General features: G+C 50.3%; 6 protein-coding genes across 6 annotated transcripts; 4 read left to right on the forward strand and 2 right to left on the reverse strand.

Moving 5' to 3' along the window:
- Nucleotides 1–764: 764 nt before the first annotated feature.
- On the forward strand, nt 765–2,468 carry N7484_008555 (putative RecQ family helicase RecQ; the record flags this gene model as incomplete). Its single annotated transcript, XM_057118942.1, has 4 exons — nt 765–847; nt 898–1,016; nt 1,067–1,101; nt 1,149–2,468. 4 exons carry the CDS (start codon nt 765–767, stop codon nt 2,466–2,468), a joined length of 1,557 nt encoding a protein of 518 aa, XP_056968497.1.
- Nucleotides 2,469–3,048: 580 nt separating this feature from the next.
- Nucleotides 3,049–5,163, reverse strand: N7484_008556 (KH domain-containing protein; the record flags this gene model as incomplete). Its single annotated transcript, XM_057118943.1, has 9 exons — nt 3,049–3,072; nt 3,141–3,681; nt 3,736–3,944; nt 4,001–4,165; nt 4,243–4,295; nt 4,353–4,374; nt 4,595–4,741; nt 4,799–4,878; nt 4,953–5,163. 9 exons carry the CDS (start codon nt 5,161–5,163, stop codon nt 3,049–3,051), a joined length of 1,452 nt encoding a protein of 483 aa, XP_056968498.1.
- A 431-nt stretch (nt 5,164–5,594) lies between these two features.
- Nucleotides 5,595–6,611, forward strand: N7484_008557 (acetolactate synthase regulatory subunit; the record flags this gene model as incomplete). Its single annotated transcript, XM_057118944.1, has 2 exons — nt 5,595–6,379; nt 6,434–6,611. 2 exons carry the CDS (start codon nt 5,595–5,597, stop codon nt 6,609–6,611), a joined length of 963 nt encoding a protein of 320 aa, XP_056968499.1.
- Nucleotides 6,612–7,923: 1,312 nt separating this feature from the next.
- Nucleotides 7,924–10,221, reverse strand: N7484_008558 (uncharacterized protein; the record flags this gene model as incomplete). Its single annotated transcript, XM_057118945.1, has 2 exons — nt 7,924–8,882; nt 8,940–10,221. 2 exons carry the CDS (start codon nt 10,219–10,221, stop codon nt 7,924–7,926), a joined length of 2,241 nt encoding a protein of 746 aa, XP_056968500.1.
- A 369-nt stretch (nt 10,222–10,590) lies between these two features.
- On the forward strand, nt 10,591–11,727 carry argB (ornithine carbamoyltransferase; the record flags this gene model as incomplete). Its single annotated transcript, XM_057118946.1, has 1 exon — nt 10,591–11,727. One exon carries the CDS (start codon nt 10,591–10,593, stop codon nt 11,725–11,727), a length of 1,137 nt encoding a protein of 378 aa, XP_056968501.1.
- Nucleotides 11,728–12,609: 882 nt separating this feature from the next.
- On the forward strand, nt 12,610–13,950 carry N7484_008560 (uncharacterized protein; the record flags this gene model as incomplete). The annotated part of the gene is made up of 3 exons (XM_057118947.1): nt 12,610–12,912; nt 12,966–13,581; nt 13,640–13,950. The coding sequence occupies 3 exons, from the start codon at nt 12,610–12,612 to the stop codon at nt 13,948–13,950; spliced, it is 1,230 nt and encodes a 409-aa protein (XP_056968502.1).
- Between the last annotated feature and the right edge of the window lie 183 nt (nt 13,951–14,133).

The following is a 14,133-nucleotide window of genomic DNA, read 5'->3' on the forward strand; positions in this document are numbered from 1 at the left end:
CTTTAAATGTGAATACCAGTTCGTGACTACTTCATCTTCTCTAAGCAGGCCGGGAGTTTGATTTGAAGGCATTCTCCTGAGGTCTGTGCATGTCAAGGTGGGAGAGTGGACGCGCCTATCGTTCAATCACAAGTGCACATTACTATTCGTTCGCGAACGGGAAGGCTCGAGTAGCATGCCCTTCCATCGCATCTGGCATTGGACCCCCTTTCCAGTTCAAATAAGTAATTGCAAGTAGTAGGGAGAAGACCCGTGGCCCAGAGCTTACCAAGTAAACAAAGTCAACGCTAGTCAGCCATGGCTCACGGGCACTGCCGCTAGACCAGAGAACCAGAGTCAGTCCCTATACTCTTCTAGCTGGGGAGAGACACCAATCAACTTATATCACAAAAGCTAGCGTTTACTTGTGAAATTGTAGTCAAACCCTTCGTGAATATTACGAGGCCCGGGACAGGTCTTAGCCTTCAGCTCTTGATGCGGGAACCACTGGATCCAGAGCACACAGTAAATAATCACTGCGCACGATCACTCGAAATGAATCTATTTCAGCCTTTGAATAGTCACTTCAAGCCTGAGCGCCCTGACAAAGTGGCGACAGACATATCATAGTTGCATATATCCTAATTTGGAAACCGATTGGTGTCACGTGAGATCGCGTCGACGGGAAGCCATAGACGCGGTACGGTAACACAAGCAGCTCTAAGTAAAACCAGCCCGTCACATTTTATACTTTTAATCTCTCTGTGCCCTTGGTTTGCCGCCCGATGGTTGGTCAAGGGTCATTCACACGGCGTAGACCGGATCTCGAGTTCTATTTGAACCGTGTCTTTCGCAAAAAGTCATTTCGGTTGGTCAATCGACTCCTGTCAACTTGGCTTGATACTGACGACCCTCTAGCCCACTCCAGCGGGAGGTCATCACAGCAGTTGTCGAGGGTCATGATGTGTTCCTCCAAGCATCTACCTCTTTCGGAAAAAGTCTGTGCTTTCAGTTACCCGCGGTCATCAACAATGGGTGTAAGTATTATTTGCAATATCATCAAGTCGGTCCTAATCTATAAGTGCAGTAACTATTGTCATTTGTCCTCTCCTAGCTTTGATGGTAAGTAAAACGAATTCTTCTTTGGTCATATCTACTAACAATCGCAGATGGATCAAGTCAATGCTCTTCAGGCTATAGGAGTAGCAGTTTCGACTATCAACTCCAACACACCATTAGCAGAACGGCGTTTAATTCTAGATGATATGCTCTCAGGACACCCCCGTACACGCCTTGTTTACGTGACTCCTGAGCTATGTCAAACAGACAGCTTTCGAAGAAACCTCCAAGTGGTGCATCGACAAGGGCAACTTGCTCGTATTGCCATCGACGAGGCCCACTGTATCAGCGAATGGGGCCATGACTTTCGTCCAGCTTACCAGGAGCTGGGATGGTTCAAAAAGAACCTAGTCGACCCAGAAGTCCCTATCACAGCCCTGACAGCTACAGCCACGCCGAGGGTTCGCACAGATATCATCAACATGCTAAATCTCAATCCAACCCAACTCAAACTCTTCAACACCCCATCCGCCCGCCCAAATATCCACTACGAGGTCCGGTACCTTGAAGACTGTGGCGAAGACGGTGGCGATCAGGTAGAAAACTTACTTAAATATCTTCGTGCTATCAAGAAGAGGAGAGAAGCCCGTTTGGGTGCAGAAGAAGCGGCTCAGCTACCCCCAATTTCTGGCATTGTGTATGTCGGACTACGTGCCATATCCGAACACCTCGCAAGCTGTCTATCCCAAGATAAAAGCATTTCTGCCGTGGCATACCACGCAGGACTAGCGCCACAAGAACGAACACGCATCCAATCACTGTGGACCGCACCACCATCCCAGAAAACAAACAACGGTAAACCACCACCTACTTTCTCCATCATAGTCGCCACAAATGCATTCGGTATGGGAATTGATAACTCCTGCGTCCGATTCGTGGTCCATTGGACACCACCCCGCAGCTTCGAAGGCTTTGTTCAAGAATCAGGTCGAGCAGGTCGCGATGGCCGTGCAGCTGCGTCTCTTGTATACTATAACCTTCAAGAGCGAGATCGTATCTTTGACCGCATGAGCAGGGATACGGAGAACATGCGCAATCGCGGTGGACCTAAACATCTCGTTGCTAGTACGATGAAGAATCAGGAAGCTCGTCTGGATAGCTTTAAGAAAGTCGTTCGATACTGTGAAAGCGTGACGCGGTGTCGACATGATTTGATCAAGGATTTGTTCGGTGACTTTGAGTTGGAGGAGATGGGGTCTCAGCAGCCGCCGTCGTCGCAGGCGACTAAGGGAAATGGAGTTGGTATCCCGAGTTCAACGCCTTGTGACTACGCTTGTGATTTTTGCAAGGAGGGCCCTGTGGCTCTGGGGAAACGCAAGAGGAAGATGTTATCATCAACTACTTACATGATTGACGAAGGGTATGTCTGACCATCGTTGTGCATGTTTTGTATATCACTGTCGACGCTTCTATGCCTGTTCCATTACGGGGGCGGGGGGGGGAGTTCGTTACTTTACATATTGCATCTGGAGCATACGTTCATTGCATTTAGCATGACTCAGAGGGGCGTTTTCTATTTAAATAATGATGCCATGCATCGATACCAAGTTGAATCATCTGGATTCCAATTTGAATGAATATATTAGTTATCAATAGAAATCCGCATACCTAAATTCCTAGAAAGATGAGCACTTGAGTACAATCAACTTCCAAAAAATAGAGTGAGGCGTTCCAATAGTTTTCCAATGACAGCGAAAATAGTCCTAAGAAGAAGAGTTATATGTCGTCACCAGGCTGGTTGGCCGTGGGAAAACCTGTAGACTGTAAAGGGACACCGAGAGAAATTACAAGAAAAAGAGACTGCTATTTAGCAAAATATCACGACCCATGGAACTTGGACTAAACATCGAAATCGCTGTATCCTTTCTGCACTTTTCAAAAAAAGAATCAAGAACGAAACTTGCCAATTATTTTCAAATTGCCAGTGGCAAAGGTCATTGTCCAGCAGCACTACAGACCAGGTGGGGGAGGAACCTAAACGAATCTCATCAGCCACACGTTCCCTATCACGAGTTCGGGTTGAAATATTGGAGAATTCATACCGCACTATAGCTGCCTCCACCGGGAGGAGGTGGAGGAGATCCGGATCCGGGGGGAGGGGGAGGAGGAGCTTCGCCAGCTGGTGGAGGAGGCGGGGGAGCGGCCTCCGACTGCTGTTGCTGTTGAGCCGCAGCGGCTTGCTGGTAATACTGGTAGTATGCCACATAATTCTGGTACCCACCATAAGCAGCGTAGGGGTCAGCACCTTGTCCGTAGTACTGAGCGTATTGGGCGGCGTAATCGGCCATGCTGGTGGCACCCGCACCCGCACCACCCGCACCGGTCGGGCTGGCAGATGCGCCTGGGGACTGCTGCTGCTGTTGCTGGTAATCGTTACGACGGTTGTAGCCGCCGCCACCATACCCGCTACCACCCCTACTGCCTCCATCGCCGCCGCCGCCGCCTTGGTAGCGGTCACCACGGTAGCCACCATAGTTGTGCTGTGGCGGGTTATCCTTAAAGTTTTGGTATTGCTCCTTGACGTTAGCCAGGAGATCTATGCAAAGTTCTTTAGCAGCCTGGACATCATTTGCATCAGGTCCACTAGATACTTGGTCAGTTATGGTCATCGTTGTACAGGGTTTAAATATCACTCACGCAACATGTAGGAACATCGCCTCGTCACTCTCTCGACCAGTGCTGGATTCAAGGAATCCAGATCCGCGGCCCTTGATCTGGACACGGCAACGGGTCTTTTGCTGAATGTGTTTCACGTATGCACCACCTTGACCGACGACCTGGGCACGCAGATTAAATCCAGGAATGGGTTCGAGGTCAATCGGAATACGCTCGTCGGGCCATTTGCGCTGTGAATAATTAGCGTGGTGTCTTGAGTCTAATTTATCAGAACAAAATGCCATACACGGCCATACTCATCCCGTTCCACAGGCTCGGGCTCTCGTCGGCGGAATCGTCGCTCGTCGATCAGGTTAGGCAGCTCCTTCTGCATGAGATCATCAATGATTTGGATGGCCTTCTCGAGACCTTCCTTGGTGGTGCTTGTGACGTGGAGATACAGAGGAGGGTGCTATATTGACGTGATCAGCAAAATCGCAAAGAAAAGAACGGGATCTTCGTTGACCCGGACTCGGGGCCATCACTTACCGCGGCAGTCGCCATGTTCTTATCCGGGTAATAATTTCCTCGGGTTGTGACATCTTGTACAAAAGTAAGCAATGAGCGTCTTTACCAACATAAAACACAAGAAGGCGTACCGGCGCCAGTTTCATCTTTAATCTAGAAGTCACGCAGCGGAGGTCAGCAGATGCAGCAGAGGGGGTGTGAAATGCTATGCGTTTAGTTGGTCTTGAGTAAGCTTCGTCCAACCACACAATACACAAGATGATATAAAAGGGGCAATTTAGAGGGGATCGAGTTCAAGAGCAAAGCACACTGCTTGGCCTCGAGAGAAAGGCATGTCTGGAAGATCAGCGAGCTGACAATAGGAGTAATTTACCATCTGCTGAGTAGATCCCTTAGTCAGGGTGTAGCGATTGCGCAGATCATTGATCTCAATGTCTTTGATGTAGTCACCATCGGTGACATAAACGTCTTTTCCTGTACCGTCGCCGGCCTCGTCGGACTTCGCGCCCGGGCTATCAGTCTGTGAAAAAAAAAATTAGCCCAACTAATCACCGATATCATCAGACAATATATTTACCGAGCGAATCGGAGGCACATCGACATGCTGGATACCCTTTTTCGCCTGCAACTGGGCATTGATCTTTGCGGCGGCAGCGGCTATCAAGACCACATAGGTTAGCGTTGCCATGGAATTAAAGCGCAAGCCATTGTAGGCGCATTCCAAGCCATACCTGCTGCTGCTGCAGGGTCAGCCACGGCCGGCTTTGGTGTTCCATCACCAGCGGGACTGCGCGTTTCGCGACTCAAAGGGCTACGAGTACGTGTGGACTCTGATTGTCTTGCGGACGGGGATCGCGAACGGCGATCAAATCGGGAGCGACGGGGTTCGGGCTCAGTCTGATCAAAGCGGGATCGCTTGGCACGGCGCTCATCGTCGGCCATCTTGAAGTATGAAGGTGAGGTAGCGGTGAAGGATTGAATGGATGAGTAGGGAAAAAAAAAGTACCCGATAAATTGCGGGAAGGAGGTTGGGCCAGGAAACGGAGGTCTAGCACGATCAAGTCAAGTATGGGGTATTCCTGAGAACTACCACACTTCCCCGGGATGTGTAATTGAAGTGAGCAAGTGCGCAAAAAATGCCACCAACGAAAAAGAAGAACTAAACACCTGTGGATTTCCCAAGCCGATAATTGATACAAAAGCGCATCAAGAAAATCGTTATGGTCATGTGACCTAAGGGAGTACGGGTGGCTAGTCCAAAATGAGGCTAGCGTGTATGAGTCAGCGTTGGCCGAGGTCGGAGCTAGCAAAAAGAATCCGGAGAGTCTAGAAGTGATTCATCGCACAACCCTTGGTGTTCTCGAACTCCAAAGATGGCTTTCAGGCACTCACTGACGCTGACTTCAGCGTCAGCGTCGGCTCTATCGTCGGCTGCAGCTGCTGCTCGGTCTCGCACCGCTGCCGCTCTGCCCCGGTTCACCACCATCCGTGCCTCGTCCAGCTCGACTTCCGCCCTGGCCTACAAGGCATTGCACCGCCGGTCTCCTCTTCCTTTGCCAGTCAATGAGACTTCCTCCCAATGGGATGCCCCGACTGCCGTCTCGTCGATTCTGTACGAGACTCCCGTGCCGCCTACCAACCCTCCCAAGCGCCACGTCCTGAACTGCTTGGTCCAGAACGAGCCCGGTGTCCTGTCCCGCGTGTCCGGTATCCTGGCTGCCCGTGGCTTCAACATTGACAGTCTGGTCGTCTGCAACACTGAGGTCGAGGACCTGTCCCGCATGACTATTGTCCTGCAAGGCCAGAACGGTGTCGTTGAGCAGGCTCGCCGCCAGCTGGATGACCTTGTCCCTGTCTGGGCTGTCCTGGACTACACCGACTCGGCTCTGGTTCAGCGCGAGCTCCTCCTCGCCAAGGTCTCCGTCCTTGGTCCTGAGTTCTTCGAGGAGCTGCTGCAGCACCACCGTGAGATCACTACCCCCGGTGATCTGGAGAAGGGTCACGGTGACTCCGCTGCTGTGGAGTACCACCCCCGCAACCTGCCGCTCAGCCAGGGTCTGCGCCACAAGCACGAGCACTTGGATGCCATTACCCGCCTGACCCACCAGTTCGGCGGTAAGGTTCTGGATATTAGCACCAACAACTGCATTGTTGAACTGTACGTGTCTTCGACATTCCTTCTATGGGTCGTTGCTAATCAAATTTGAAATAGATCTGCTAAGCCCAGCCGTATCGACTCTTTCCTCAAGCTCATCGGTCCCTTCGGTATCCTTGAGTCCACTCGCACTGGTCTCATGGCCCTGCCCCGCTCTCCCCTGTCGGAGCAGAGCGAGGAGATCGAGAAGGATGCCGCTGATGTTGTCGATGCCAGCACCCTTCCCCCTGGTTAAATTGATTGTTTTCATCTGTCAATTCAAAAACTTACATACCCAATATGATGGTCTTCCGTTGCGCTTTGCTAGCTTGCTGCGGTTCTAGTTCTTCTTTCTTATCTCAATATTTTCTTTATCAATCTGTAAAATGCTATGTGTTCGATTATCCTTTCGGTTCTTACCTAGTAGACGCGAACTTACTTGCATTTTCTCGACGGCAATGGCGAATAACTTTGAATATATGAGTGGGTCAAGCTTAACGCACTTTCCGGGGTTGATAACGCCTTTATTTCAAGGCTGAAACTTGCCGCCCAATACAAGGTAATGGATTACTACATAGTCGTAGGAGGAATTCTTTTCACTAAAAAGCCGCTTAGGAGTCTCTGCATTAAAGATGTTAAGATACGCATATAGTCAAGCAGCATTTTCAATGCTAGGTGTGACGCCGATTCCCTGCCTCACGAACTTCTATATTTGCCCTGCCACCCGACCGATCAATCTCCTGCCTCCGCATACATGCAAATGTCTGCAGGACTTAATCTAACTACAGAGTATTACCAGATATGGCTTCAATGGCGGGCGTGATCTCGCCGCCGCTAATCGAGATACTGTAGCTACTAGATGAGTAGTTGGCCTGTGCCAACATATAAACCTGGTCTTAAGGTCAAAAAGGCGACTCAAATTCTAAATGATATAGATTCTACAAGCAATGGGAGAAGGAAAAGTACGCGCTCCCAAGTTTTGCAAGGTTGTTGCTCAGGTAAGTAGAAGGAAGGTTGCGCATCTGAACATAGGGTTCGGGAACTCTGAACTTGGATGTATATGTCTTGCCGTAGTCGGGTACATTTATTCAGGTGGACGTTGTCTTCACGCCCTATCATACATACTTTTACACTGAAAACTCATTTACGATGACCAAAAGACTTTTCCAATCAGAAAAAAAAAAAAAGAAATCAATAGATAAACCAGATACCGATCTGAAAATTCACAGTTCGAAAAGAGAGAGTGAAAAAAAGATATGGCGCTGCCCGGAATCGAACCGGGATCAACGCAGGTCGGGAGTTATGGGTACAAGCCACCATAGAAACCACAATGCGGTATTCTGCCATTAGACCACAGCACCATTTTATAATAATCGAGAATCAGACTAGTTATATAACTGACATAAACTCGCTCGTCAATGCACGAAAGTCTGGAATTTCGATTCATCAGTCACAGTATTAGTTGAGCAGTAAAATAGGGCCAGCCTTGAAGACATATTTACACTGTGAGTTAGAGCAAGCAAATGTCTAATACCCGAAATAAAACCCTGAATTTATACTATCTAATTTCATGAAAACATACTATCGACAGGGACATCTCCATCTGCAGGAATCCCCCGAACAGCAAATTGTCCCAAACCAGTTGAGACCTTTGCATCTACCTTGGCATCTACGTGCAAGATAACTTCATCATTCCCCCAAAGCATGTCCTGCACAAGGCGTGACAAGACCCCGTCATCTGTGACCTGCAATGGTGCGTCCTTGACGGCAAACTCTACGAGCATCGCCGGAGAGCCATCCGTGTCTTTCACCTGCGTCGAGTTGGAATCTTGCCATTTTTCAATGTTCAAATTTCCGAGCTCCTTCCCAATGTAGAAGACGTTTGTGAAGGCGCGAACATGAGGAACGTCCACGTGAAGGTTCATTTGCTCTGGGAGGGCCACTAGACACTTGACCAATGCAGAGACGGTGAGTTGCCCATCGGGGCTGTTTGGGTCTGCGAATGGGCTAGGAAGGGAGAAGTGTGTGTCCGCCATGGTGAAGTTCTTCACGAGATTGTCCAAGGCATGGTTGGTGAAGGGCAGGGGAATCGTGACGCTGCGCAAAAGATCTACCAACCAGCCCGGAGTTTGTGGAGATGGTGCGTCTGCCCCACGCACGTATATTGTAGTCTCGACGCCTTTGATATAACTGGACACCAACCAGTCCAGGGGAGAGCCTTTCTGTCCAGGACAGACGGAGGTCAACTCCTCGGGGAGACTATTGACCTGACCATGGACGCTCACATTGGTGAGTTGATTCGGCTCAACGTGGATTTCTCCACTCTGTGCATTGGCGGCTAGGATATACGGATCACCCGGCGCGCAGTTGGGTACAAGGATATCAAACCCAAGAGGAGGGATTGTGATGGCAACAGGCGAGTGGAGCTTGGCACCCAACAAGGCCTCAACCTCCATTGTTCCATTATTTCCATCATGTACATTCAACTGAACAAGGTTGATGTCAGGCAAGGCTGGAAAGTCTTTTTCTGCTCACCGGAGTTAGAGTGCGGAATTAAGAAATTGGGCTGTTACGAAATACCCACCTTCAAATGTAATGGTATCTGTCAACACTTGAGTTCCCAGGCGTATCAAGCCTGATTTCAGATGTAGAGACGCCTTGCCCTTCACTCTAAGATGAGCCAATCTACCCTCGATCCAATCCATAGCAATTGCATGTATACCCTTTAAGTCACCGGCTTTGAGGTCGGTCAAAAAGTCAAGCTTATTGTGGTGACCGTTGCGAATGTTCACTTTAATGTTCGGCACCACAGCGCTCCCAATCAAGACGTTCCCATACTCTGGTAGGTATACGTCAACATCTGAAGGGCCGGTCTCGACCTCCTTTGCAATCCAAGTCACAAATCGGCCAAAATTGCGGATTGTCTTGCTCTTCACACGGCTAGAGTCCATGACGAAGTCGCCTTGGATTCTGGCCCGGACCCCATCTGGAGTCGTCGAATCAATCTCGAGCGTGCTAGGTTCAAATACAGCAGCTTCTTGAGAATAATCTTTGACCACGGCTGGCGCCGCAAAGGCGAATACCAAGATCGCCAGGACTCCAGTAGTTAACAGTGTGAGAGATATAATTGTTGGCCATCGTACTCGACTCTTCTTGGTAGATCCGTCATCCGGCGATTCTTCTCCATGGGACGCTAAAGAGGATGGCCGGGATTGTCTGTGATCTGTTCCGTAGGTGGTAACCATATCATCACGGCGATGCAGAAGAGGCGTAGATTCGGACGACAATTCAAATGATCGATGCTGCTGATGTTGCTGATTCGGACGAGGGAGTTTGTCTGCAACCAGGTTGGATGAAGAAGACCTGGCCTGCCCATCCATAACCGACTCACTGGCCTCGCCAGCCATAGATGCCCGATGAGATGAAGACATAGATGTGGTATTGGACGAGAATCCAAATGATCGATTTTGCTCATCCGGATGAGCGGGCCTCTTTGCGACCAGGTCGGAAGAGGATCTGGCCTGCCCGTCCAACAATGACTCACTTGCCTCATTATCCAAAGTGGCATGGTGAGATGAAGATGCCGTCATGGTATTGGACGAGAATCCAAACGATCGATTTTGCTCATCCGGATGAGTGGGCCTCTTTGCGACCAGGTCGGAAGAGGATCTGGCCTGCCCGTCCAACAATGACTCACTTGCCTCATTATCCAAAGTGGCATGGTGAGATGAAGATGTCGTCATGGTGTTGGACGAATATCCAAACGATCGATGTTGCTGTTCCAGACGGGAGGAGCTGTTTGTGACCAGGTCGGAGGAGGACCTGGCCTGCCCGTCTAACAAAGGCCGATTTGCCTCGTCAGCCATAGCGGCCAGGCAGGATGGAGATGTTGCGATATTGAAAAAGTAAGCCGTCTGCTTGCTTAGAGAGTGATAGCGAGTTGAGAACAGGGTCGATGGCTGGGGATGACGAGATGACGAGATGACGATAAGCCAAGGCGATAACGGGATGTGGAGAGACTAGACTAGATTAGGAAGAAATTAATACCCTTAAATTAAGGCACCAAGGTATGATTTTATCTTTGGTGACCGCACATCGATCTTTGGGTTCTAGTTGTTGAGTCATTGGCCATTCCCTCCACAGTCCCTGGTTCCCTCTCCCGCTTCCCTCTCCCCAATTGCACCTATACTGTATACCCCAAACACCCATTTCCTTAACATTGCCCTCAGCCCATCATGGCTAGCGGTCTCAAAGCTGCCACCCGTTATGGCGCCCAAAGTGTAACTCAATTGGCCGGCTCCACCTCTTCCCTGCGTTCAACAGTTCAGGCTAATGGTCTCCGACGATTTGCCCACCAGACACAAACCTCTCCTACCTCCCTCGCACCCCGTCACCTTCTGTCCATTGCAGACCTGACCCCTGCCGAGTTCGCAACCCTGGTGCGCAATGCCAAATCGCATAAGCAGGCCATCAAGTCTGGAGCCATTCCGCAGAGCCTCCTCGGCTCTCTGTCTGGCAAGACCGTCGCCATGATGTTCAACAAGCGTAGTACCCGCACCCGTGTCTCAACAGAGGCTGCCACCGTCCAAATGGGCGGCCACCCCATGTTCCTGGGCAAGGAAGATATTCAGCTCGGTGTGAACGAGTCGCTATATGATACCTCCGTCGTTATCTCCTCAATGGTTTCCTGCATTGTTGCGCGAGTCGCCAAGCACTCCGACGTCGCTGATCTGGCCAAGCACTCCTCTGTTCCCGTGATTAATGCGCTCTGCGACTCATACCACCCCCTCCAGATTATCGCCGACTTTGTGACTATCTACGAGTCTTTCACCCCCAAGGCTCACGATGTTTCCAGTTTGGGCCTTGAGGGCCTTAAGATCGCCTGGGTTGGTGATGCCAACAACGTTCTCTTCGACCTGGCTATCGGTGCTACTAAGATGGGTGTCGATGTCTCTGTCGCTACACCCAAGGGCTACGAGATCCCCGCGGATATGCTGAAGGTCATCCAGAGTGCCGGCGAGGGTGTTCCTACCCCCGGAAAGCTCACTCAGACCAATGTCCCCGAGGAGGCCGTTAAGGATGCCGACATTCTGGTTACTGATACCTGGGTCTCTATGGGCCAGGAGGAGGAGTCCAAGAAGCGCATGAAGGCGTTCGAGGGCTTCCAGATCACCGCTGATCTGGCCAAGCGTGGAGGTGCCAAGGAGAACTGGAAGTTCATGCACTGCCTGCCCCGCCACCCCGAGGAGGTTGACGATGAGGTCTTCTACAGCTCGCGCTCCCTGGTATTCCCTGAGGCCGAAAACCGTCTGTGGGCGGCTATCTCGGCTCTTGAGGGCTTCGTGGTCAACAAGGGCAAAATTGTGGAGTAAATTTGTGCGCGGAAGGGGCTTGGATGTTTTCGGAATATACTCTGTCTTCGGATTGTAATTATTTCATACATAGCAACAGTTATTAAAATCCGTGACGCGATGACCTCAACAACCTAAGCCGTTTCACCCGGTATGTGGGATTAAGGGTATACTGGGTAAGCCAATAGGGAGCATGATGATTGGTTTAAAGTTCGGGAGACTCGGCATTCCATGTCTTGGGTGTTGCCTACGGTCTACGCTGATAAGATTGTGCCCATCCGATACATGGTGGGGCTTTCGGATGCTGCACATAATTGTGTAGCGCGGGGCTTCCGATCACATTAAAGCCAATATGGGAAATACGTTTTTATGACCATACATGAAGGTCATGTCTATAATATCCGAGGGGCAATTAATTTTGACAATCGAATCTTCTTATATGACGTATATTTGTACCAATACAGCGTGTTTTACCTGGGGTTGATTGGGTAGCCTCATAGGGTAGAAAATCTCCGACACTCGGGCCTTAACGGCTTGCATCGATTGATGTATGTTAAATGTGGTTACACAAAGAATGTAATTCTATAGTTCATCAAACTACTCCTCAGATCTACCGGTAAATCCACAGACCCAAACTACCAACTCGGAAGAGCCAGCCAGGCACCATCCCCACAATCTCTCCACGCTCCGAAATGGTACGTTTGGCTTGGTAGTTGATCGGATCCGTAATCCTGCTAGCGGGGAGAAGCCGACATCCCACCACATACTTATTACTCAAGCGGCGCTATCGTGTCTTTTCATACTCTCGCTATTGAATTGAAGAGATCCTCTGAATTTTTGTCACATATTATATCCGCCTTTGAAAAGTGCTTGACTGGGCCATATCGACACCTCCGCTTCAGCATGGGCTTTGAAAACAAGCGCGTCGCCATTGTCGGCGGCGGCCTCGGTGGCATGTCGTTCCTGAACGCTGCCTTGTACGCCGGACTTAAGAATGTGCAGCTTTACGAGCAAGCACCACAATTCGCCGAGGTCGGTGCCGGCGTCAATATTACATCTAACGCGAACCGTGTCCTTGATGCCTTCGGTCTGAAAGAGAGCATGACTCGCAAGTCCTCGCGTAAGCTGCCTTGCTACATGGAGTACCACAGCTACAAGAGCGGTGATTACCTGGGTCACATTGAAGAGTTCTCCACCCCCCGGCCCGTTTGTTACACCGTGCCCACTTGCTCGAGTCTCTCAAAGAGCGCGTTCCCCAGTCTAGTCTGAACCTGGGCAAGCACCTTGCCTCGATCGACCGAAACACCAGTGAGGGTGCCGCACCTTACACTCTGCATTTTGAAGATGGTAGCACTGCCGACGCCGATATCGTGATTGGATGTGATGGCATCAAGTCTAACGTTCGCCGGGATATGGGTCTGGGTGACTCGCCCAACTACTCGGGTCAGGTCGTTTACCGTGGCTTTGTCGACTACAAAGACCTGCCTGGAGACACCGCACAGCTGCTCCGCAAGACTGTCAACTTCCGCGGTCCTAACCGTCACGTCCTGATTCTGCCTATTGGTAACAAGGAGACGGAGACTGATCGCGCGGCCATCATTGGTTTTATGTCGGAGTCACTCGATTCCTGGGACTCAGAGAGCTGGATGTCCCGCTCTGATATTGATAGTCTGCAGGAGCATGTCCGTGACTGGTGCCCGCAGGTTCAAGACATCATTGCTGGACTCCGCAAAAGCTCACCTGACCAGAAGATGCTGAAGCAGGCGCTTTACGTACGTGATCCGATTAGCAAGTGGTATGAGATGAAGGAGGACCAAAAGGATGCTGGTATCATTCTTCTTGGTGACTCGGCTCACTCGACTCTTCCCCACCAAGGTACGTTTCTCTTTATATGCCCACGCTTTGACAGACCTTGACTCACAACCAAAAATAGGCCAGGGAACATGCATGGCTATCGAGTCGGGTATTGCACTCGCAACTGTCCTGCGTCACTGGAAGAATGATGATCTGCAGGGAGCTTTCCAATTCTACCAGGATCTGCGCAAGCCCCGGACAGACCGGGTCACACAAACTAGTTACGAAGCTGGCAAGCTTGCAAGCTCGGAGTCGCCAGACGAGATGACCGATAACTTCAACCCCACCGCTCTTGGGGAGCGCATGAAGTGGATTATGGAGTACAATGTACTGGAGGACTTGAAGGTCAAGGGAGCTGAGGTTCTGGATTTCCACGACTCTCGACTGTAAATAGCGATATTTTGATTTGAGATGTAAATATGGTAGCCTTGTACAAATTGATTTTTGCGATTCATACTAAACAAATATTCGATTGACGTCGATATCGCCGAATCCCGGGCCTGTGTTCATGTGGTGCCATCAACAGCCGAAGTACATTTTCACATGTCAATCGCACGTGCAGCACCTCCGCAT

This window comes from Penicillium longicatenatum, assembly GCF_028827895.1.
Source record: "Penicillium longicatenatum strain IBT 33135 chromosome Unknown contig_6_segment0_segment0, whole genome shotgun sequence".
NCBI lineage: Eukaryota > Fungi > Ascomycota > Eurotiomycetes > Eurotiales > Aspergillaceae > Penicillium > Penicillium longicatenatum.